At 42.5% G+C, this 26158-nt stretch overlaps 2 protein-coding genes across 7 annotated transcripts in view; one reads left to right on the forward strand and one right to left on the reverse strand.

Annotated features, from left to right (window-relative positions):
* Positions 1 to 7511, forward strand: part of Sik2 (salt inducible kinase 2) — a 116368-nt gene extending 108857 nt beyond the window's left edge. Inside the window, exons 15-16 of one of the 2 annotated variants that reach the window (XM_047516201.1) lie at positions 576 to 1187; positions 5346 to 7511. In XM_047516201.1, the coding sequence (XP_047372157.1) occupies positions 576 to 1187; positions 5346 to 5358 (625 nt within the window). In that variant the 3' untranslated portion in view covers positions 5359 to 7511. Of the gene's footprint in view, positions 1 to 575 lie in introns of both variants that reach the window. The other variant, XM_047516200.1, reaches the window with a different exon arrangement.
* Positions 4098 to 26158, reverse strand: part of Ppp2r1b (protein phosphatase 2 scaffold subunit Abeta) — a 34631-nt gene continuing 12570 nt past the window's right edge. The window contains exons 11-17 of one of the 5 annotated variants that reach the window (XM_047516204.1): positions 24866 to 24926; positions 19672 to 19826; positions 19153 to 19295; positions 18287 to 18378; positions 13789 to 13910; positions 5418 to 5517; positions 4103 to 4239 (exon numbers count right to left, since the gene is read on the reverse strand). In XM_047516204.1, coding sequence (XP_047372160.1) covers positions 5452 to 5517; positions 13789 to 13910; positions 18287 to 18378; positions 19153 to 19295; positions 19672 to 19826; positions 24866 to 24926 — 639 coding nt within the window. In that variant the 3' untranslated portion in view covers positions 4103 to 4239; positions 5418 to 5451. Of the gene's footprint in view, positions 5518 to 13788; positions 13911 to 15376; positions 17852 to 18286; positions 18379 to 19152; positions 19296 to 19671; positions 19827 to 24865; positions 24927 to 26158 lie in introns of those variants that run through there. The other 4 variants (XM_047516203.1, XR_007103864.1, XM_047516205.1 and 1 more) reach the window with 4 other exon arrangements.

Consider the following 26158-nt stretch of genomic DNA (forward strand, 5'->3'; position numbering starts at 1 on the left):
TTTCAGCATCCATGAAACATGGGCACATCAGGCAATACCAGCCCCAGAATGTGCTTCGTTTTCCTTTTCTTCTAGAATTTCCCTTTTGGAATATGACTAGCCCTAAGATTTTGGGACCAGTGGACTGAAGCAGTTTGAATGAGTTAGACTGCATGAAAGCCTCCTCTCTTTGCCATTTCTCATGCCCACAGGCCTCCCTAGTAGAAGCAACTTGACCAAGGTTTACCCTAATCCGGCAACCTGCAGGCAACCCACAGAGGTCAAGGTGTGATCTCCCTTTCAGACCAATCCAGATGAGAAAGCAACCTCTCACTTCACAGGGAGAGAACCTCAGTGTCTTGGAGAAAGAGCATTCATGCTCACTTAGCTCCAAGGGGACAGTGAAAATTAGGGGGCAAAAAGTGAAATTAGGTTTCAGAAGCCCAACACGATGGGTTACTACTTGCAGTTTGTTTTCCTTACGTGGGAAAGAGAGAAGTGGGGACCTGAAGTTAATGCCTGGTGTTGGATTTACATTAAGATCACCATCGCCTGAGAAGATTTACAAATGCTTTCCTTTGGTATTACCAATTTAGGCTCCAACAGAAGCGACTCTTTCTCCAGAAGCAGTCTCAGCTCCAGGCGTATTTTAATCAGATGCAGATAGCAGAGAACTCCTACCCTCAGCCAAGTCAGCAGCTGCCCCTTCCCCACCAGGAGACTCCGCCACCAACCCAGCAACCCCCGCCCTTCAGCCTGACCCAGTCCCTGAGCCCTGTCCTGGAGCCTTCTTCTGAGCAAATGCAATACAGCCCTTTCCTCAGCCAGTACCAGGAGATGCAGCTGCAGCCCCTGCCCTCCACGCCTGGCCCCCGGGCTGCTCCTCCATTGCCCACGCAGCTGCAGCAGCAACAGCCGCCGCCTCCGCCGCCTCCTCCACCACAACAGCCCGGAGCTGCTCCAGCCCCCTTGCAGTTTTCCTATCAGACTTGTGAGCTGCCAAGTGCCACTTCCTCTGCGCCAGACTATCCCACTTCCTGTCAGTATCCCGTGGATGGAGACCAGCAGAGTGGCCTCACAAGCCCGGACTGTCCCAGGAGCTCAGGACTGCAAGAGGCCCCCTCCAGCTATGACCCGCTAGCCCTCTCTGAGTTACCTGGACTCTTTGATTGTGAAATGCTAGATGCTGTGGATCCACAACACAATGGGTATGTCCTGGTGAATTAATCTCAGCACAGGAAGTGAGGTGGATCTATTGAAAGTAGACTGTGAATTTCTATTTTTATTCCAGCCTTTTAAATTTAAAGCTTATTTTCTTGTCCTCTTCCTAATGGGGAAAAATCAAGTCGCCCAACTGGAATCAGAGGGCTTGGCTGGGCTGGATGTGCTTCCTCCTGGCTCTGTCCCACCACAAAGTTTTCTGTGGCAAGTGCTGGAACATAGTTGCAGGCTGAAGTTCATGTCCTTAGGTGAAGTGAAGCAAGCACTTAAGGGAGGCACCAACAAATGTTTTTATATGACAACAGCATTCAGACCTAGGTTTCATGCAGAATTATACCAGTTCACTATCGAGAGAAACCTCGGTGAGCAGGAACAATGTGTGCCGTTGTATAGGTGTGCGTGTGCGCGCGCGTGTGTATGTATAGGGCAAAACAAAAAGGCAATATATATTTTTCACTGAAGCCAAGCAACAACATATTGCTTCAAGGCAAATCAAGAATACATAATGGAATTTGATACACAGGAGTAAAGTTGTACTTTGTTGTTGAATCCTAAGTTCTCAGCTGCTGATGCAGGTTGTTCCCAAGACTGTCGCAAAGCAGTAGAGCATGAGCTGTTTCAGGGCCCACTAAATACTGCTGGTACTGACCCCTGACACCTGCAGTCATCTCCATCTGAGAGAAGGTGACACACCTCTTCAGAAGGTGCCCCGGGGTTACCAAGTGTCAGAATGTACTCAGGGCTCCAAAGATGTCACCCATAGAACCAACAGGAGACCCACCACAGTGGAGGCTGGGGGCAAGAAACTGGAGAAAGCATCAGGAGCACCAGCCCTGGGCCAGGAGACAGGCTCATTGTGCACAGTCTCTTGTGGAGACTTCAGGCGGGGGCATCTGGTCTCCAGAGGACCTCTTGTGTCTTCTACAGTGTAGTAACTCCTTTGACTTTACATTATATGTTGCTAGTAGTTTATTGAGCTTTGTATATTTGGACAGTTTCATATAGGGCTTAGAAATTTTAAGAACACAAAAAATGAACTTTTAATGTCCCATGTGAAGTGGTAGTGCTGTGCCTTTTCCCCCACCATGCTTTAATTCTTTCTTTTCTGTAGAAACCAAGTTTTCCATTTATGTCAATGCTAAATCCAAAGTCACTTCAGTTTGTTTTCCACCATGTGGGAATCAGCATTCTTAATTTCCTTAAAGTTTTGACTTGTAATGAAATGTTCAAAAGTATTACAGCAATACTCAAAGAACCACAGATGTGTTAACCATTTAAGCAGATCATCTGCCCAACATTATATTACTAGAAAAACTGAACCCTACAATCAGTCTTCACAGTAAGTGAAAAATAGATGCTACATCCAGTTAACTGTATGCCTAGAAGTAATGAATGATCTGTCAGTTTAGACAGTGACCTCCAGGTGTTACAAATTCAGTATTACTTACAAAAATCATAATTTCTGTCCTTTAGAAGAGGTGGCTTGTCCTATCAGCAGATGAAAGCGTTAAGCACAAAGCGTCTTCCTTAAAGCACAAAGAGAGATGCCACACTGACACTGCATCTAGAAACACCTTTAAGTTGCCTTTCCTCTTTGTAGTGAGTGTCCAGGCAGGCAAGGGAAGCATGCAAGTTGGAGAAAATTATTCTGGACCCCAGCCCAGCCCCTGCCAATGTTGGTGAATGGAGCAGTCCTTGAAGCTGACCATGGACTGCTAGGCGTCGGGACTCCCTGTTGATGCCAGGCTGCTTCACAACAGAACTCTGCTTGGAGTGGGGCTCTGGGTGTGAGAAAAGGGGGAGAGGGGAGACTGTCATTTTTGTGATTTAATAACACAATGAAAATCCAAGAAGAGTGAATTACGCTCCTTTAATGGGTTGTTTATGCCTCCTTAGGCTTAAGATGGATGATTTCTTGGGATAGAAAAATCATTTCATTTGATCATTTCATTAGATCTATTTTAAGTCTTTGCAAAATAAGTCAAGTTCCTGGGGCTGGATATAGCTCAGTCATGTAGAGTGCTTACCCAGCATGCATGAAGTCCTGGGTTCAATCCCCAGCACCACAAAAGTAAAAATATTAGACAATAATAATAAAAAATAAGCCAGTTATTAAACAGATCAATTTGTTTAGACTGAAGTTTTCCCCAAAATACTACAGAAGCATTGTAATATCAATGAAATTAAAATGCGTCCCAGCACCTTAATGAAATTGGGGGTCCCACTGAAACTGGGGGCTGCTCATTTCAGGACTGTAGGAATGGCACAGTTACAGCTTGGCATAGACTCCTGCCCCCAACAGGGCCATGAGCTGCTTAGCCCAGGAGACCTAGGAGCTATGTCAGGACAGTTATGTGACACATGAGGAACTGCACAGGAGAGGCTGTTGGAAGGTTACAGGACCCAGAGAGAAGTGGGGAAGCACCTGGCAGTGGCCAGTCCTGTTAGGCACTGACAGAGCGGTGGCATGGACAAGTCCCCTGGTGAAGAGCACGACCTTTCTGCTGGAACCTCTGTTGTAAGCACCTGTTTGCCTCTCTTACTGATTCCCAGCAGAAATCAATAAATTCCACAGCCCATGTATTTCCTGAAATGTGTGGTAAGCAGAGACTGGTTCTGGTTTGCTATCTGTCGCCTGTGTGGCTCTGTTCCCTAACTTCTGACCCGTGGAAGCTTCTGCGAGTTTTCCCTTCATAAATACTACAGTAACACTAAGAAGGCTTAGGATCACTCTTGAAGTACTGACTTGCTTGCCGGTCTGTCTCACATCAGCGGTGTGTACACTACTGTATAATAATCATTAGCTTTATTAGCTCGTAAACCAGGCTCCTCTGAAGAGTCTTTGTTGAGATGAACATGAGGTAAAAAATTTCATTCGGCAAAAAGTGCAATACGTGTGGTACTTTTTTATTTTTTTGTTTATGGTCTCTTTTTAATCCAGGGGTATTAGTCTCTGCTTTGAGGAAAATGCACTAGTTCTGCAATTTCCAGTTGGGCGAATGCGTCTCTAGTATTTACATGCAACTGACATGCTGGTCCCTGTAAGGCAAATAGAGTGTGTTAACACAAGAGAAAGGGTGGGTAAGGCACTGTGAAATTCCTCAGGAGCTTCACTGACCAGCCCCAGTCCCCACCACCACCATCTCTACCCTGGCCTACACTGCCCTCCTCCCAAGGAAAGGGGATTGTTCTCTACACCACCCTCCAGGACCCACTGAAGGGGACAACAGAGGAACACCAGGAGGACTAGAGATGAGACTGAAGAACTATTAAAGCAACAAAAGCAAAACCCCTTCCTCTCAGACTTTGTCTCCTAGGAAAGAAAAAACTCCTTCCTCAAAAATCAAGAATTCCCAAGTGTTTAAATCATGTCCTGGTGTTGGGAAGGTGGAACTGAAGTCAGCTCTTGCCTTTTGTGCTCTGTTTTGACTCGAGTAATCAGGGCTCTGCACTGTTACAGGGGACTCTCTCTGGAGTAAGGCCCTCCACCTGCCCTGACCCCTTCCAATTATGAGTCCCTCAGCAGCAGGAGCTGACCTCTTCCTCCTCCCCCTGTGCACCCGGGGTTGTTCTACCTAAGGCAGGAGAACTCATCAAGACCTCTAGCTAGTTGTTAGAATTAGGAAGGAAGGCATGTTCGCAGCTGGAGAATGATTAGGTGATAAGCCAGAAACTAAAGTAAGGTGAAAAATAGCAGCTTCCAGTGACAGTCAGTCAGCTGGTCAAGCTGTTCCCATGCCCTCACACATGCCAGGTATTAGTGCACAAGAACAGCCTCTGGTTAGGAGTGGACTGCTCAGCACCCAGGACACAGTGGGTGCTGCCTCCTTTGCGGGGTTCTTCAACCTCTGGGCAAGCCCCAGTTTCTGCAATATATTGGGATCAGCTTTTTCAGTTCTGGATCACACTTAAAAACCTATATCAACAGTTGTACTGGGCTGGGGCTGTAGCTCAGCAGTAGAGCACTTGCCTAGCATGTGTGAGGCTCTGGGTTCGATCCTTAGCACCACATATAAATAAATAAAATAAAGGTGTCCACCTACAACTAAAAAATATATTTGAACAGCAGTTACACTTAAGCTCCCTATATTGATTTAAAGAAAATTCATACTCTAGGTAACATTTTCACATTCCTCCTCCTTTAGAGACTATACATAGTGTCACTTGACAACATTGGTCCCAGTGAGCAGCTGTGGAATCCCTGTGCCGGGACTGACCTTTGCTGCATTTGTACCCCACACTGGGCTGCCTCTACTGCCTCCTCGGAAGCCACCCAAGCCGCTCGGTCTCTTTGTGCCTAGACATCAAAGGTAAAAACTGGAGAACAGGTAGTAAGTTGGAGTCATGTACAGGCAGGGATATTCGATCATTTCGTTGCTTCTGGAAATTTTTTTTACAGAACTTACTATCTTCAGAGTGGATTTGTGGAAGACAAAAGCAGTATCATCTGCCTCTGTTTTTAAACTGGACAAAAAAACATTTTTAAAAGTGTATATTTCCCTTCAGGTTCTATAGTCTGTCCTTGCTGGTCTGTGGCCCAGGCAAATGACTTGAAACTCCAGAGCTCTTTCTGTCTGCCCTCAAAGGTGGCAGGATGGACTGAGGCAGTGGCCTTTCAGGGTCCCTTTTGGCCCTGGAGTCTCTGGTCTTACAATAGCCTCTCACTGGTTTTTTCCCAATGAAGGAAGCCTGGCTGACTTCTAGAAGACTCCCAGCCATCCTAGTTGCACCACCATCTTATGTTCACATCTTATCTGGGTAGATTCCCACACAGTTGGCAGATGGGACACATACTGTTACATAGACTGAGACAGGGAGCAGCACTGCCCAGAGACAACCAGCGATAGTTTTGATGATCCCTGAATATTCAATTTGCCCGTCCAAAAGAAGCGCTCATTTCTATTTTTACCTTAACTTACCAAGCATTTTCACAAGTAATCTCATAATCCTCACAACAATTCTATGAAATTGGTTGGGGAGGTACCGTCCCAGCTGAGGAAACCAAAGCTCTCTGAGTGTGTACGTGACTTATCGGAGGTCACAGAACTCTAGTGAGTGGAGGAGCCAGGACATGCACTTGCTTCTCACAAGCCTTCTCTTTCCCCTCCTCAGTAGCACCTGACTCTTCATAAGACAGATATATAAACCCATTGTGATCAAGCACTGGGTGAATGTAACATTGTCCACTGCACTGTCCACTGAACAACTGCCTGGCTTTGGGAGAGAGGTGCCCTTCAGGTGACTCTGTATTGGACCAGGTTGAGGGAGACAATCCACAGATTCACCATCCTCTTAGTACCCAGTAAACTACAGAAATTTAGGGTCACATCAAATATGTCTACCTTTTCCAAGTTACACAACACAGTTATTCCCTGAAGAAGTATATGATAAAAGGACACACCCTTGATTGCCAAGGGGCCCAGTTGCAGGACCTCAGCCCACCACTGCTGCAGGTCACACATTCAAGCCCAGGGAGGAGGGCTGTTCAGAACAATCACACTCCACCGTTACCTGAAGAAGGGCATAATGTTTCTTTACAGTGAAATCCAGTCAATTAGTGCTTATTAGGCACTTTAAGGATTAAAAAAACAGTAACATGCTTTGATTGAATACTTTGACTTTTCAGAGCCAAAGTGGGTGGGTAGCAGGGAGCTTTAAAAATAGAATTACAAAACAACATCCTGGAAAAATATGACCCCAGATGGAATAATGTTACATTAGCAAATACAGATAGCTGGGACTTGCTGCTGGCTGGGTGAGGCCTCTCTCCCAAGATTTGCTCAGACAAGAGAATTCAAGTGGTACCTTCCCTCTACTGAGGGTGAAAGAAATCTGCCATCCCCAAAATCTCTGAAGGGGAAAGAAGCAGAGAGAAAAAACAGAGGTTGGCTTCTCTTTAGGAACTGCAATTTGAGAAATAAAAGTGATAGAAGTATTTGCACTTTCTAGAAAGGGCAAGATTATTTGCTTATTTCTGAAGGGAGAAGGGTGGTCTTGATGGATGTTTGGTCTGTGAAAGAATTACTTTTGATAATTGTAGTTATTTTTTCTGTGTGCTTTTTTTAATTACTAAGAAAAATTGGTGAGTTCAATAGCTTTGGTATTTTGAGTGCAAATCATAATAGCTCCAATGTGGAAAAAAAAATCAAAGTGTAACATGTCAATGTTAGAAAATTGCCTAAAATGCAGTTTAATAAATGATCTTTTTACCAAACAGTAATTTAAATGGGGTAATTTTCTGCAAGGAAAATGTACTGTTTTTATGTTTCCAACCCTCTTGAATTAAAATAAAAACAACTTGTTTTCTAAGAGCCTGGCTGATATGAATGTCAGACTAATGAGATAGGCCTCTACCTCATCGGGTCTTGGGTGGAATTTTAAAAGTGTGTGGAAGGTGGTTGTGTTCTCTAAGCTCTGGTGCTCATTTCAGGCTTAAGAAAAGGACAGTGGATAATATGTTCTCATTGACGTCAGCAGGGTAAATAATACCTTGCTCTGAATCGCCCGAGTACACGTTCGCCACTGCAGATCGCTGACGGAAGCACTGCTAACCGCAGCCTGCACACGAACAGGGCCCCGCTGGGCCTAATTAATGCTCCTTGATTTAGAGTCTCAGGACAAAGCCTATCAACCCAGGTAGTCTGGGCCAGTGCCTTCTGCTGCAGTAGGAGGAGGGAGTCAGGCCCATGGGGCTCCTCCAGAACAGGCAGGCTGCAAGGCCTGTGGTGGGACAAGGAGGGGGGAGGTGCTCCATGCTGCCAGGAAGCCAGCAAGACACTGCTATTGAGTCACAATGTCACCTCTGCTCTGAAGTCTGCCAAAGGCCCATACTGCTTATTCGCACGCACCATGGACTCCTCAGTCCAGGTATCCTTTCAGACCCAACTCTGTGCCCTCAGGGTGCTGGCGAATCCATTTGTCAAGCTGCTCTCATGTGTTCTGGACTTTGTGGAGTGCCAGACCCTGAGTGAAAGGGCAGGGTTAAATCCTGCTTTCTGGCAGCGAGTTCAGCTGGAGATTTGGTTTCACTCAAGCTGTCCCCATAAGCCCATGCTATATAGAACCGAGAGCATTCCCAAACAGGAATCGTCTGCTGGCTGATGGCAGTGTTGGACACGGAGGGTTGCGGCGGGCAACACAGGCTGAGGGAGCCAAGTCCTCTCCGTGCCCTGTGTGGCCCAGCACCACTCTCAAGCGCTCATTTCCTCTCTTCAGAATGGCTCTTACCCCTTGGCTACTCGAGAATTCAGTATCACTAAGTTTCTTTTTATTTTTGTTTTTTGTTTTGTTTTTAGGAAAACAGTAAATTTCAGTAACTATGTTTTGCAAACTTTCCCCTTTCCCACCAAATTTCTCCATCATTTTTAATGTGTTGCCAAAAGCAACCCTAGTGCCCTAGGGTATAGGCAGTAACAGACTTGCCAGGAGACACTGGCCAGAGAAGCTCAGCAGCCAGTCAGGCCCCCACGGCCCGCACTTCTCAGAACACCCTTCACTCCTGTGGCCTTTGTGAGCTGAAGGCTTCGTGCAGCAGGGGAGAAGAGTGGACCAGGGAGGCCTCAGCTCCAGCTCTGGAGCCTTTGCCTGGCTGAGGCACAGAACAGGCTGGCGGTGCCCACACCTCCAAAGTCCTCTGTCACCACACAGCCAGGAGTGAACAGGCCCAAAGTTCTGTTCTTGGCCCGCTGCTCCTTTCTGCCCCACTAATTCTTGAATTGATGCATCACAAATCCCATTAACATGTTGAGAAGCCTTTGGACTCTCTTCCCAAAAAGTCACCTTCACAGATGTATACTTGGGACTCACAATTTCCAGGGAAAAACTGGTTCCTGGATCCCAAGACCCACCCATGGACCAAGGTTAAGAACCCTGACTTAGCCTCCAGACTTTCCTGAGTTCTTACAAAGACCTCCATGTTGAGGGGTTCTAATCCTTCCCTGGGTGGATGCAGGTAAGGAGGAGCCACCTGCTCTGCCTCCAAGGACACTGGGAGGAAGTTCTGGGCTTTGTGCGCTCAATCTTGAGTGCTATGTGGCTATAAAAAAAATGGACCTGCACAGACAATAGCTGCTCCACCCCAAGGGGCAGAAGAGAGAGCGTGGCTGACCCTCAAATCTTGGCTTGAACCAGTCACTTCAAAGGTCGAGCAGCTGTCAAGAAGTGGAATATTATGCGTGGATTATATTGGGCAATGGCCATTAAGAGGCAGGTGCAGGTCTTGATTGACCTAAGGGGTTGGACACTCACCTCAGACAAGGAGCCAACACTGGCACACCTGCCTCTACCCAGATGCTCTACTTGGATCTCAAATCAGAGAGGCTCAAATCAATCAGGCAGTGGGGAACGTGCTTTGTCTCTAGCCACTGATCTAACAAGACTTCCTGCTACAGATGTCCCATCCCACCACTGTGGCTGAATTCCTCTGCACTTGGTTGCAAATGCCTACAGGCAGCACCCACCCCTCCCGGTGTGTCTGTCTGCCAGGCTTTCCTAAGGATGACTGACTCAAACTGGCCTGAAATTGACAGAGAAGCTCCAAGTCTGGGTATAAGAAGAAAGGTGCCTGGAGGGGAGGAGGGAAGCAGGCTTCCCCTGGAGCCAGGCCCCCAGAGCTGGCTGGACAGAAAGTTCAGAAAATTTGGCCCAAAGAAAATGAGACATTAGGGATTCAGCCTCTCCATGGGAGAACTGAGTCACTCTCCCCATCAGATAGACTGAGAGTTTCTGACTCGCTCTCCCTCTACATCATTTCCCAAGATGAAATAATGAGACCTAAGATGCCCTAAAGGGGAATAGACTAAGAACTCTGACCCTAGGGCTGCCTGGACAGTTGGTAATGGGATGATGGGATAGGACACAACTGAATTGAGAAAAAGCCACCAAGGCCTTTCCTTGAAGCAAACAATGTAAAGGATCTTCAGTTCAGCCTCATCTGTTTTTGGTCTGGGACCCAGTGAAACAGCCTTAGTTCACTAGAGAAACCCAAATGTCCAGCAAGTTCCCTGTGCCAGCAAAGTGAAGACCAAAGGGTCACGGGGGCAGTCAGAGGGGTCCCAGGGATGAAAGGCAGAGCAAAGAGCAAGACTGGGAATAGGGACTGACCCTCCCAACCTCCAGGGCCACCATCCTGCCAGAAAGGCATTCCAGGTAGGGTGGAGCCTACCCCTTCTCTGCCAGGGACAGCCCACAAGGCAGCAAAGAACCCGACCAACTCCTCAGCCCCTGGTGCTGCTCCCAGTCCTGCCACTACCCTGGCAAATCATTGTAAAGGCTGGTTTCCAGTGGTAACTTCTAACGAACACAGACTGGCTGACAACTCCAAGTTTACAGTGAGGGTCAAACACGGCCTGGCATGGCACAGCCCTCCAACATGAGAGCACCCAGACTTCACTTTGCTGGCAGGGAACTTGCTAGACATTTTGGGTTTCTCTAGTAAACTAAAGACTCCATCAGCTCCCCATGAAGAGCATCCCTGGGCAGTAGTAGGGATTGAACTCAGAGGCACTCAACCACTGAGCCACATCCCCAACCCTAGTTTGTATTTTTTTAGAGACAGGGTCTCACTGACTTGCTTAGTGCCTCGCCATGGCTGAGGCTGGCTTTGAACTCGTGATCCTCCTGCCTCAGCCTCCTGGGCCACTGGAATTACAGGTGTGCACCACCGTGCCCGGCAAGGGCTTTGGTCTTTGTTGTCAGTTCTATGACTAGACTCCTGTAGCCTTTGGGTTCAAGATAATTAATCCTCTGGCCAAAAGGTTGGGCCCTTGGGCTCCTAATCTTCAGGCATTCACATCTGGGCTCCTTAGAATTGCCCTTGACACCCTCAGGCAGCACCTATACCCCACCCCCATCCTCAATTCAATGAATGAGCCAGATTCCTGAGAGGCAGAATAGGCTCCACTGCAGGTTAGCTGAAACAACTTTGTTCATCAAGTTTAGATCCCAGAAAAAAGAGACAGATGCAGGAAGGTAGAGGCCAGAGACCCCAGGGACCAAGTGACTCTGAGTCTGAGGAAAATCAGAAAAACAGAAAAGCAGAAGAACCACGGATAGAAGCAAGGGATACAGAAGATATAGTCTTAGCTGAGACTGAGGGCACAGGGGACTGAGTTCTGGTCAATGTACAGGACAGACTGTCCAGACAGAGAAGAAAAGGAAGAGGAGGGTGGGTCTCATAAACCAGCGTCTGCACCCATTATTTATGGATGCTTCACTTGATTTGAGTATCCAAACCTAGGCTCAGCACAGAGACTGAATGTCCCTCACAGCTGCTCCTTCCTGCAATAACAAGACTGACATCACTGTTGTCAGGGAAATGGTGTTTTGATTAAAATCATGTGACAGCTACTTCAGATTCAATAAACAAATCCCCTGTTAACCCTTGCCTGAAAGACCCGCCAGCAGCACTGTCATCAGAAAGCAACTTGCAGACCATCCTGGAGGGAGTAGCTGAGCTGACCAGCGGGGAGGCAGGGTGTGGGAGGTGACACACACACTGCTCCCTGGCAGATCCTACATGAGGGACACATGACATTGAGTGTACAAAGGGCTCTGTAGACCTCAAGAGTCTATCTCCAAGGCATTGTGGAGGCACCCTTCCCAAGAGGACAAGATTTCAACCCATAGGCTCCCTTTTTGACCAAGCAGCAGGCACAACCCTGGGATGTCAAATGGCTCCCTCAGGGTCGTGAGGCCAAAAACTGAGGACAGTTCCCAGAACTCTAACAATCAGATTTTCACTCTCACCCCACTGAATCTGTGTATTTTCTCTGCACCAGAGACAGTGAGGAGTTAAGAACAATTTCTGGTTTGCAATTGGATGACTTCCTGGATCACTCACTTGGCTGCTGGCCCCTGACATGCAGGGCTTTGCCTGGCAACAGCCAATTCCCTTTCCATCTTACCCTCAGTCATTTCCTTAAGTGAAACAAATATAGGGAAGGCTCCCCAAGTCAAGGGGCAGATTTTTCTGGGTTAAATGAACTGAGGCCTCAGAGGTCTAGCACAGCTGGACTTTGGGGAAAGTTCATGACCACCTGAAACAAATGGCAACACCTAGTGCCTAGGATGTTGTGAGGATTAAGTGAGATTTGGTCAAGTGCTTGACAAGATGCTTAGTTACCCAGGCTGGAGGAATGGCAGCTAATGCTGTCCTCAGCTTATGAGCCACCTTCAGAGCTAAGCGAGTCAGCCATGGCAGGAGGCATCTCGATGATCAGCACTCGTCAGGTGCATACTGTGCATTTAATGGCACGGCCAGGTACCCCTGAATTTGTAGGAAAACATCTCCTTTCCTAAGAAGTTTTTGGTTTAGGCCTAATATAATGGTTATTCTCATTCCTTCAGCCAAGGTCTCTCCCTTAAGTTCTATGAAGCGGACATAAGGATGCAAAGGGCTGGCCACCTCAGGCATCTGTCAGGGACCAGGAACTGAGAAGGCTGTGAGCAGCAGTCACTCAGCACTTCCTCTCACCATGCAGCCATTGCAGAAGGCCCAGAGCTGCCTGAACCATAGGTAGCCTGACAGCTCAGGCAGGGCGGGGGCGGGGGGGGGTGCAGGGGAGAGTATGCAACCCCACAGGAAGGTAAGTACACTTAAGTTAAATAGCTGCTGTTCAGGACTTGGAGAACAGGGAAAAAGTTTCCAAGGTCTTGGTTCACATAAAACGAAAAGCTGTGGAGATTTAAAAGGCATCCCCCCACCTCCCATACAGGGAATTAATAAACCCATGGGCTCTACCACTGAGCTGCATCCCTTGCCCTTATCATTTTCTGAGACAGGACCTAACTACATTGCCCAGGCTGGACTCAAACTTGCAATTCCCTTGCCTTAGCCTCCCAAGTAGCTGGGATTACAAGCAGTCACCACTGCATCTGGCTAAAAGACAAACTTGGTAGAAATTACACCAAGCAAACCAATTTGGGTGTGAAAATGCCAAACTCTTCCCAAGCAAACTGAACACAGCCTGGCATCAGCACAGATCAGCTGAGCCCCACTCTGCTCCTTTTCTGAATATATTTGTGAGTCATAAATTGCCCTTCCTCTGAACAGCCCTGGGGCCACAGCGGACACCACCTTCAACTGCTGCACTAGAAATCTGCACCCTTCTCCATGCAGTACACCAAATGGAGCTTGTAAAATATTCAGATTAGTATACAGAAAAACTTGACAGAGATGATTTTTATCTTGAGAGAAAATGACTACCCAAGAGGAATTGTGGCAAATAATTTTCTAGTGTGTGAGCAAAGTGGGAACAGTCCGTTTTCTACAAGCAACTTCACCAATTCACCCTTTGTCCTCTGCATGGGTCTTACCATTTCTGAATAGGGGGAGGCAGGAGACAATAGGTCTCAAGCTGCAGGAGTGACAGAGCTCTGGAAAGTGAGGCCCCCCCACCCCCAAAAACTGTTCCAGAAGAGAGTAGCAGGCTTAAAAATGTACATACTTTCTTGGCCCTTAAAAACAGCTCTCTCCCCAGGGCAGAGTATGAGGTATTGCCTCTGCCCATCTTGATTCAACCAGGCTGCACCAGCTGCCCTAAGCCCTAAGCGGGCAGGATTCTGGCCCCAGGTTTCTGGGGCACTTACCTTCCCAGTGTCCTCTCCAAGCACTCTGGGTCTCAGGAAATGGTTCTTGTCAGCCCCAGGGGCGCTGGGCTCTTCACTGTCCTTCACAGGAAAATCTAGCTTCCTCAGCCTTTGTGCCACCACTAGAGACAGACAGCAGCACTGTGACTGCCTCTGACCAGGGCACATCCCTCCCAAGCCCACCTGCGCTTCCCAGCCAGGGTGCCCTCAGCTGCTCCAGTACTGCACTGGGAAGCGCAACAATCTATGAGGACATGGGCCCCTGTGCAGAGAAAGCCAGCTCGCCCCAGAACCTTAGCGTCTCCCCTTAGGAATCTCCAAAGGGCCACACCATTGGGCTTAGGGTACCAGCTGGGGGTTCCCCACATCTTGGTCACTGACAGTCTACAGAGCCCTGAACAAAGAGAAAAGACCTGACTCCTTTCAGAACTGACAATATCGGTTTAAGACAACTCTGGAGAAAGAAATGACGGTTTTTCTACCCAGTGAGTAATTAAACTTCATCCTCCAGATTTCCATCTCAACTGAACATTATGTAATTTCCTGGAAACGGCAGCCCTGTGGAGGCAAACAGGGAATTGGGAGACTATTCTAGGTACAGAAAAGGACTGGAGATGTGTGAGAGAATAGGATAGAGGAGCAAAGAACTGGATGGATCAAAGGAAAACAATTATTTCATCTGCTAAACCAAGATAACTAGGTCTCCTCCACTGTGCTATATCTAGGCTTTAAGGTAAGTACCAAGAGAAAGCAAAGTGTCTGAGGAATTTCAGCAAAAGAGGAAAGGACAAGCACCCAACTGGTTTGGCCACCCTACCCTGCCAACCCTGGGGGGATGGAAACAATGTGATTTTTATAGGAAAGTACCAGACTTTCAGCTCAGTGATAACACAGTGGTTAAACACTGCAACAAGCCCTGACAGTGTAAACTTGGACCAGGGATGACATGTCTCTTTCCCCTGGACTTCTATGCAAGCATCCAGGATGCTTGCACAAGGCGGCTCAAAGGCTACTGTCTCTATTGAGTCAGACAGTTGTCCAGCAAAGACACCACCACCACCAGGGCCCTGCATCACAGTAGCCAAGTTGTGGTATTTCCGTGAGCTGAAGTTTGCCCTTTATTTCATCAAAGCTTCATTCAAAACCACACATTAATCTGTTACTCTTATGAAACAAGATGTATCTTCAGGTTCCTATCTCCTTGGCAGCACAGAGAAACAAGATCTGACCTCTTAAGCCCATGAGGGTTAATCCCCACACAAATTATAGAGATACCAAGGTGTTTCTCCATTATTGATGAGACATTTTTATTGGCATTGGTATATGTGTGTATGTCTTGGCTTTGCTTTCCTGGTAAAACAAACAATATAAACTGCCTAGGATGAAAAGCAACAGCATATGTTCAAGGCAATCAGACACATCCAAAAGGAACTATTGCCTAAGCTGGGGAACTAGAAAGGGTTTCATAAAGCTTGTTTCCTAAGAGTAGAAAAATCTTAAATTATGTCAGTGGGAAAAACGAGACGGTCAAGTACCTTTGATGACTTTGTTCCATGCATGCAACACAGAGGAGACTTTTGAAATTCATTCATTGAACACATTTTTATTGAGCACCCACTATGTATACCAGACACTGATCCAGTCACTGGTGATACAGTAAAAGACAAAACAGACAAAAAAACCCCTGCCCTCACAGAGCTCTTAGACCTTACATTCTAGTGAAATCAAGATAAGAAAACTAGTCCTGTCTGGGTGCAATGGAACATGCCGGTAGTTCCACCACTTGGGAGGCTGAGAAGGGAGGATCCCTTGAGTCCAGGAGTTTAAGATCTGGTCAGTGTAGCAAAACAAAACCAAAAACAAACAAAAAACAAAAAAACTAATCCATGGAGAAAATGGCCAAGCTATTGGCCAAAGAACAATTCTTCTAAAGAATAACAAAAGGGATTTCCTATTGTTAAGTCAAAAAGAAACAATGAAGTCCCTAAGGGACTGCCCAAAAAGACAGATCCTGCTGTGTTCCATGGCCCATCTTTGAGAAAGTAAGAACTCGCTGTCTAGGGCAGAAAGGTAATGCCCAGGGCTCTCCAGAGGGAGTCACAAGGGCATTTTAAAAGTCTATCCCCAAACCAATGGTATTTCCAACCAAAGAATAAAACAGTGAATGGTTCCAATGCAAATTTGTTTCAAGAATCAAGATAAGAGTCTCTCATATGTGAAATTAAATTAAGAAGAACATAACCTGTAAGTTATAAAATAAGATTCATGAAACTAAAATTAAAATGTTTACAGCATGACAGTTTACAATATTAAAATGAGAATGTAGAAAAGATTTTTGCTTAGGAAAATATTTAAACCATGACACAAGAACACATAAAATGGAATCTTGTTATAAGGTCACTTAGCAGTATAAAATGCAGACAGATAATTTCTGATTTAAATTGTGTTCTGTTTACCAAAAGTAAGATAACTTGAAAATATTTAGACAAACTTGGTTTTATGTAATAGTTTAATATATGAAATTTTATAGTTCTTGGGTCTTCACAAAACAGGGCTCCTAAGATTTCAAAGAGCTTGTGAATGAAATCAACAATTCAAAAACAAAAATGGAAACACCAAACTACTATAGCAAGTTGCACTCAGAGAAAAATAAGCTACAGTAAAACCTCAGTAACTGGAACTTGTTAGAGACAAAGTGAGTCTGATTAGGTGAAAAATGTAAATAAATTTGTAAGAAAAATATTTAAATTCTCCATGAAATATAAATGTATATATTTCAAGGATAAAAAGTATATTGAATTAATTTATGTGTGACCTCTCAGAGATCCTATGGAAGGTATGTGATATAACTGAAAAGAGTGATTGGTAACTGGCATGTCAACTGGTAAATGGGTGCTTTCTAACGAGAGCTTTAAAACTATTTAAGTAGTTCAAACAGGTTTCCTTCCATACTATGAATTTGTTCAGCCAAACCTTCATCTTAACCCATTATCTTCAATTCCAGGATGAATTAATGAGGTTTTACTGTAAAAGTAAAAAAACAAACATTTCAAAAAGATTCTAGCATCACCCATAACAAAAAATTAGCAATGAAACTTCAGTTTGGAAAGCTACTATGGAATAAAACAAGAATGAGATGCTGATATTGCTGGACGCAGAACCAGGTGACAAGCAGGAAATTATCATCGTACTGGTTCCTACACTAATCTGAGAGACAAAACTGTAATCTTAAAATCAAACAGTAGAACTACTGCTTATTAGGAGGCACTAAAGTTAAAGTTTCTCAGGAGAGAAAGAATCTTTCAAGGCAGTCACAGTGGTGAGCTGTTGAAACCTAACAGTTTCAACATCACATATTAGCAGCAAGATACATCCACACTAGGTTTCTGAATGACATGATTACAGTCAAAATCAAGGAAATAAAAACCAAAACAACCAAATGCATTAACCCTGAGCTCCCACATTCCTCTTTCATGTAAGACACTGATGCAACCATCATAATCTAGGAAAATGTGGTTTTCACTACATTCAAATCTCAATCTATCTCCCAATAGAGAGGGTGTAAATTATTCTAAACCATGTATATTTAACTTTGGAAAGATGGGGGGTACACACATATATGTAAACACTAAAAGAATCACTCCACTTCATGTCTGGATTCAAACCCATCTAGGCTTTTTCCAGCATTTTTAAAGTGGATGGGGCCTGATTCAACATGAGATGCAGAAGCCCAGATGGTGCCAGGAAAAAAGAAAAACAAAAAACAAAAAACATCAGTAGGCATTCAAGAGATGACTATATCGAGTATCAGGAATTGGTCAATAAGAATGGTTTAAATAATTATCTCGAAAAGAGATGAGTAAAAAATAATCCCATTTCATCTTTAGAAAGAATTAAGTTACTGAAATTTGATTTCTTCTAAGTTGCTGCCATTTGCTTGGATGAGATCTTGAAGGTTTTCCATTTTTTCTCCACCCAGTTTAAGGACACATTGACTAGAAATCTGTGATAAGAATTTAGTAAAGGCTTTTCCCTCCTGTTCCTCATTATGCCAATGCAAGAACTGGAAAATTCCAAACAAAATCAGGTTAGTGGTACAGAAAGTTATGAACGATCTACCTATGTGAGGGTTAAGCACGTAACAATGATCCCAACGCATGAGACTAACATCCCATCGTGGTCAGTTTCTTTACTCTGCCAGTCTAATCCAGAGTTAAACTTTAAAGACTAATTAAAAGTCCAAACTAAAACTATTCTTGCCAATAAGAATCATAATCCACCCAAATCCTAGAACTGGAAAAATGGACCACTCACTTAGGAAAGAGTGGCAGGCCAAGAAGTTTCTAACCAGAGAGGCCCCAGCATTCCAGGAACTCAGTATCCTCCCTCTTTGCCATCATGCTTATCCTACCCTTCCCACTTTCCATCCCTCACACAATGGGAATTAATCCCTCATTAATAAAATTATAAGCTTCAAGGTAGAAAATGAAATACATACCGCTTATAGCTTCCTGTGCAAAATATTTGACATCCATGTCTTCATCCTGACCTAACTTCTGTAATATCGGCTTAACTTCTCCCTGCAAAGCACTAAAATTCAAAAGTATTATCTGTGAAAGACATTCTAGTGGGTATAAGAAATCCTTTAAGATGCATATGCTCCATAGTAATTTTTTTTTCTCTGAAGTCTAAAATAAAATTTTTTTTTTTGGTACTGGGAATTGAACCAGGAGGGCTACCACTGAGCTATATCTCCAGTCCCTTTCTTCCCCACCCCCACAACAGACAAGGTCGTGCTAAGTTGCCTGAGCTGGTCTCAAACTTACAATCTTCTTGCTTCAGTCTCTCTGGTATGTACCACTGTGCCTGGCTAAAATAAAAACTATTTAAAAAGTCTTAGAAATTTGACAAATACAGCTGGATGCAGAGGCACACACCTGTAATCCCAGCAGATCAGGAGGATCATGAGTTCCTAGGCAGCCTCAGCAAAAGTGAGGTGCTAAGCAACTCAGTAAGACCCTGTCTCTAAATAAAATACAAAATAGGGCTGGGGATGTGGCTAGTGGTTGAGTGCCCCTGAGTTCAATACCCAGTACCCACCCCCTAAAAAAACTTGACAAATACACTAAATAATTTCTAAAGAAGTTCTCAACAAAATTAGCTTTGGACAATAAGCTACACATATACTGACTTTAAATTCAAAAGTCAGAGCAGACATCCTCAAAAATGGTTGTTAATTATTTTCTTTAAACAAACTCATATCCTAGGTAAAGTGAAAATAACTAAACTTAATTTTAGCTATTACTCCCTAGGAGGTAAAAGTCAAACTATACTTTTAAAATAAGAATAACACTAAAATCTTACTTGGTATCTAGAATTGGTCCAATTTTTTGTAGAGATTTGGCCACATTGAAACGAACATTTGCTACTTGATCTCCTGCCATTTTTAATACGATGGGCAGCATTTGCTTAGTGGTTATTTCCTGACCACATGCTTCAGACAGTGCCTAAAAAATAAATAAGATGGCACAGTTAAAGCACTTTAAAAAATAAATCTAGTGAAACAAATTAATATTTAATAAGAAAGTAATTGACCAACAAAAAATATTTCTAGTTTCAGCATCTAAAATAGGAACAAAAGGTAGCAAAGAATCAGAGAACTAGACCAGAATTTATAACTAAGTTGCAACTTTTAAAATACCACTATAAATTTTAACATGAACTTTAAAATCAACATTTTCTCTCATTTCCTAACTGTCCAAATTTAATCAGGGCAAAAAACATATTCCAAGTAGAAGACAGTACATATTAGAATTCAAAAATACACTTGTGAATAATTGCTCTACTGCCTGAGTTGATCAGTAATAGTTACGTAATACTTACATTAATGCAGAATAAAGTGGTCATCCTATGCAAGTAATTAGGATCATTCGCCATTACTAACACTTTAGGAACGATGGTATTTTGGGCCCACTCTGTACCAAACTTCTGGACTAATTTCATGAGGTTGTTGGTAGCAGCTTCTCGAATGGCATATACTGCAAAAAATTATCATAGTTCTTACTTTTTTTTTTTTTTTTTTAAATAACCTTGTTTACTTACATCAACATCAAACATGAACCAAAACCAAAACCTCTCTACAAATAGACCCCAAATATACTCATACAGAAGGACAAGCATTATGGGCCACAAGTCATACTGATTTGCTATTACAGTTACAAAATGTGTATGTTCAAGGAAAAGAAATGCCAAGAGCTCACTACATGCATCACCAATCAATTAACAAATACAAGTGCCTACAAGAAGCTTTGTGCTACATTAGATCAAAGATCATATACTCTTATCAGAGAAAGGAAAGCTAAGGCACTCCAAGAAGTCACACAGCATAAGACTGATTTCAATGAATTATGGCCTTGTGTAGTAAGGACAAGTAAGTAAGTAAGTGAGGGCTTCAGGGTTTAGAGAGGAGAGAGGAGTGAGCAGGGAGGTCTGGGATGGCTTCAGGGAAAGAAAGAAGCACTACACTATACTGAGCTATGAAGATCACGGAGCATGTGTGTAAACAGAAGAGCAGAAGAATTCCAGAAAAGTGAAAAAAAGAAAGTACCCAGGGCACAAAGGAAAAAAACCCAAATCTGTGAGGCAGGTTAGACAGTTAAGAATGGTCCCAGGTCACACAGCATTCTGAAAGCTTAATTTACACTTGATAAGAAAAACAGGAGGTTTTTAAAACAAAAGTGTGACCAGATGACCAATGTGGTATTTAGCAAGATTATCCAGAGTGGCAACAAGAGCTGAGAAGACAAGGACATCAAGGAGAAACTATAGTATAGGTCACTGTGGTCATCTACACAAGAGCAAATAAAAATTTAAGATCAACCTGCTTCTTTTCCGAAAGAAAGGTTTAGGTTCAGACAAGAAGTCAAATGTCTTCTCTGATACATAAACTTGCCTTAAAATCTAATCATCACCTACAAAATCATTTATTGAACACATAATCATAAATCTAGATCATAAAGGTCTGCAATACTATCTTCTTCACAGTTAGCTGGTATATACAACCCTAAACAAAGATAGACCTCTGTGTAACTTTATTTCACAGGTCTGATAGGACTTCTAATTTGGGTTTAGATAACAAATCAAGAGTGGTAGGTAGTGATTCCTTATTCTACTTCTGTCTCCAGACAGGCAATGATGTTGACAACAGGTAAGATAGCATAGACAAATCACTACACAATTTCTTACCAATGCTTTAACTGACCAAAGTCTCTGGGAAAAGCAACTTATCAAGAATACCCAGAACTAGGGCTGGGATTGTGGCTCAGTGGTCAAGTGCTCACCTAGCACATGTAAGGCACTGGGTTCAATCCTCAACACCAAATAAAAATAAATAAATAAAGGTATTTTTTTAAAAAAAGAATACCCAGAACTACTAAGGAGCAAGCTCAAGTCGATCATTTTACACAAGATATTCTTTCCCGTAACACCCAGTCTTTAGCCCAAACTCCTCCCATGTTCTTTCCTCTAAGGTGGAGCTAACTAGAACATCTATTTCACCTTTAATTCCTGTTTTTTAATGTACTTGAGACTTTTCCCATCATAACGCCATTACCACAGGAAGGGATCACACTGCCAGAGTAATCAGAAACCAAGGACACAAACACTCAACTCTTAACTAAGGACTTATATGCACCCAACTCTACTTGGCCAGGTGTCTAATATGTTCTTGTCTCCTCTTGATTTTGTGTCAGAAGAATGCAAACCATTCCATGGTTCTGCCTGTTTTCTCTCCTTCTGTCTCTCTTGCTCTCTCTCCCCTTAAGGTATGGTTGATATGTAAAGTTTCTTCATATGTATAGCTCAATCTGTGCTAACTGACTTTGATTCTTTTTTCTTTCTCCTATAAAAAATAAATTCTCCTTAGAAATCCCTCCCTCTGAGGTGATGTATTAGAGTAAACTGAAAAAGATGAAGGACAAATTTTATTTTCATGATTCAATAAAAGCTTCTTAAATGCCAATTACCCACTTAGATTTTTGCCTGTGATATATTAAGTAATTTTTTAAAAATTAACTTTATACTTAAAAATAGTTTTGGATTCACAGAATAATTTCAAAGATAGAGTTCCCATTCTCTCTTATTCTTAACTCCTTACTTGGTATGGTACATTTGTCCTGATTGGTAAACCAATATCAACACACTGACATACTTTTGCTTAGTTTCCCTTTCTTCCCCTATAGGATCCCCTCCAGGGTACCACACGGCATTTGTCATCTTGTCTCCTTAGGCTCCTCTTTGCTGTTATAGTTTTCTCAGACTCACTCTTTTTTTAATGACCTTAACAATTCTGAGGATTACACGTCAGGTGTTTTGTAGATTTGTCTCATGTTCTAATCATGATCAGAGTGGGGTTGTTATACCAGAAAGGTAAAGTGTCATCCTCACTACTTCATATCAAGGGTACAAAATGATGACATGGTCCTTGATGTCTGGGGTCATCTTTGCCAGGTTTTTGCAGTGGTAAGTTCTTTTTTCCTATCCATGCAGTAGCCACACATTGAAAGGTGATCACTGTGAGCAGCCCACACTGAAAGAGTGGGGAGTTGTGCTCCCCCTTCTTAAGGGCTGAGTATCTATATAAGTTATTTGCAATTATCTTGAGTGGGAGATCTGTCTATTCTCCACACTTATTAAATTAATTTATTATATTGATATGGAAAAAGAAAAATCAAAGACCTCCCTCTGATCAATACTGAGCACATAACCATAGGAACACTGCTTAAGTCACACTATTTTCCTTGAACTTCTCTGGATTTTCCACAATATTCTTTTAGTAATTTAATAACCAGGAAAAAAAGTGTTTTAAAAAAATCTAGATTATCAGTGATCACTATATAATACTTATCTAAAATGCAAAAGCAACCTTTTTCTTCAAGTTATAAAATACACTAAAAATTCTAAAATGAAATACAAAAGCAAAAGAATAAAAAACTCTTGTGATTACCAGTAACTCATAGAACAATTTCAGAATGGCCCTATCATTGGTTCAGAGAACGCTTACAGACCCACTTTGGTATGCTGCTACAGGAAAATAAACAAAGGTTTCTCTAGTTCCCAAATTGTGGAAGAGAAAAAAACACGAAATGAGGAAAGAAAAATTGAGTTATACAGGGAACAAGCCTACATAGACTAGGTGTCAAAAATTTGATTCCTGACAGGTGTGGTGTGCTACCACACCTATAATCCTAGTGGCTCAAGAGCCTGAGGCAGAGGATCACAAGTTCAAAGTCAGCCTCAGCAACTTAGCAAGATCCCTAAGCAACTTTGAGAGACCCTGTCTCTAAATAAATGTAAAAGTGGGCTTAGGATGTGGCTCAGTGCTTAAGTGCCTCTGGGTTCAATACCCAGTACACACACACACAAAAAAAATTCCTTGTGGAATATTAGAACTTTAAAAAACTATTAATCCAGAATTCCAGTTTTCAAAGAAAGTATAGAATGATCTTCTGGGGCACACCATTCCCACTAATAAAAAAAATATTTATCAGAAATAATATATATACTTTAAAAAAACAGGAATTTCTTTCCTATAATTTGCAAAATTTAAGTTTTATCTTAAAAGAAAAAAGATAACTTTAGAAGAAAAAAGTATTCATAATCTACTATATATACATATATATGTATGTATGTGTAAATATATATATGTATGTGTATATATATATATATATGCCCATACAGATTGTCACATTTTTTTTTTTTTTTTTTTTTTTTTTTTTTTTTGCGGTGCTGGGGATCGAACCCAGGGCCTTGTGCTTGCAAGGCAAGCACTCTACCGACTGAGCTATCTCCCCAGCCCGTCACATATTTTTAACACACTTCCTTTTCATACTTTTAGCCATAAGATACAAATATGCTCTTAACAAAACCAGCTACCTATGGTATTGCCATTCCTTCCAAATACACAAGCACCCACAGATGAACAGATTCACTCAATATATAGAATATTGCATAACTGATACAGAATGCTTATAATCTCCGCCAAAACATGGAACCAAAGGTCACAGTACAATGTCACATAAGCACTCAACAGCATTCACTGAAAAAGGTTTTAAGGTCACAACAAAGTGGCCAAATCTGGATCTGGAACCTAGGTGGCACAGAGATTATATCTGCTACCCACTGCTACCCAGCAGACAAGAGGATATATACATATACATCTACTTGAGATCTCACCAAAAAGTCAACTACTCATTCCTCTGTTGTATCTGATCTGCCCTGCTCACCCTCTCTTAACATTATAGCGGTATCAGTCAGAGAAGAAATAGGAAACCTTCCTTTCACCAAAACCAGAAATCCAAGCTTACTCTGTCCCAGGGAACAGGTAATGTCTCCCAATTCTAAGAATTCTATACTATAGTGTCTTATCATATACCTCCTTCTCTATATGTTAATTCAGAAAAATCAAGTAGTCATTTTTTCCCACCCAGGTCTTTCATCTGATTTGAATCCCTATCCAACCTATAGTGGTTGAATGGCAGCACGGCAAGCAGAAGATACTAGGATAAGAAAGGAATAAGTATATACAAAAGAGTCTGAAGATGACACAATCAGATAAGTAAGAAATACCGTAAAGAGTCAGGCATGGTGGCACCTTTAATCCCAGTGGTTTGGGAGGCTGAGAATTACAAGTTCAAGCCTTAGGAACTTAATTTGCAAGGCTGTAAGCAACCCAGTGAGACCCTGTCTCAAAATAAAAAATAAAAAGGGATGGTGATGTGGCTCAGTGGTTAAGTGCCTTTGGGTTTAATCCCTGACACAAGAAAAGAAAAAAGCAAAGAAACTATTTAATGGAAAAAATTAAAGTTAAAATAGAAAAAAAAAAAAAAAATGAATAAAGTAGAAATGTCACATTTGTATTCAGAGAAAGCTAAAAGGAATTTAATCAAAGATTTTCTTCACCACTATATTAAGTCAAAATTCTTGGTCAGATCAGGATTCCTTTCTAAAATGAAGTATATGAACATCAATGGGATATATGCAAAATCCATAATAATATGTTTTTAATTTGTCTACTCACCATGATCCACAAGCCAGGCCATACATAAAGAATTCAGCTTCTCATCAAAAAATTCCACACCCTAATGGATACAAAAGATTCCATTAACACACATCTCCAGAGTTTAAAAATTAAGATGCTCTATTGCATTACAGAAAGATTACTTGAAGGGTTTAAAAAAACTTCCAATAAGCTGAATTCATGAAACAACCAGAAAAGGAAAATCATGGAATTTACTAACTGTAAATCTATATTATTGGATAAAAATTATAAACAAAGAAAAGCATAAGTGAGATAGCACAGGCATGCTAAGTAGGAAAGAAGAGAGCAGTCAGAGGCCAGACACCATACTAGAGAAAAGTAGGAAGAATGCAATGTAGATGGTCCATGAAACAAAATTCACTTGTAAAATGAACTACCCAGGAAATAATAATAATAATAATTCTTAGTTGTCTTCCCTTTTTCGTTAATACAACCAATTCTTATAGATTGGATATCCCCAATTAATTTAGAGACTATTTCTGGGATCATGGGAGAGAAAGTATTGGAGAATAAAGCAGATACATGAGTACAAGGCAAGAAGCTCCAATGTGAAGTCACATGTAGAACCATCCTGTCTCTCCTATCCCTGCTGCTTCTATCAATAGGGCCACCTCAATACAGGTTGGGGACAAGCTTTAGGAACTGATTTACACAGACCTCTTACCCTGGTTTCATAACACACAGGTGAGCACTATAATATGTACTTTCCTGATGATTACCTCCTGGGGTCTACACATTTAATCTTTTGGTTTAGTCTTTTGGGTCTTTGAAATTCCTAAATGGAATTCTAGGAATGAAATTTTTGACTAGTGATGATGTATTTTAAATAAAGAGATGTAATATAAAGGTTCTGTGCTCTGAAAACAGTGGTTGAATTTTGAAAGAGGGGCTGGGGATATAGCTCAGTTGGTAGAGTGCTCGCTTCACAAGCACAAGGCCCTGAATTCAATCCCCAGCACAGCAAAAAAAAAATAAATAAAAATTTTTGAAAGGTCTTGGCAGACACTAAGATTACCATGAAAGCTCTCAAAGACTTTTCATTTCAGGTTGAGGATTTTCCCTTAGTCTTAATTTAATTAACTTTCATTTCCTGGTATTTGTACTTTATATTTACTCACCATGGTCTACAAGCCAGACCATGTATACAGTCTTGAGAGAATTTTATGAATTGACTAAATGATTTTAAAAAATTTTTACACCTAAAGAAAAATTAAGGACAACATACATACTAGCAAGAAATTGAAATTCTAAGAAACATCCATGACTGAAGTA

The sequence above is a fragment of the Sciurus carolinensis genome, chromosome 11 (assembly GCF_902686445.1).
Source record: "Sciurus carolinensis chromosome 11, mSciCar1.2, whole genome shotgun sequence".
In the NCBI taxonomy this organism is placed as follows: Eukaryota; Metazoa; Chordata; class Mammalia; order Rodentia; family Sciuridae; genus Sciurus; species Sciurus carolinensis.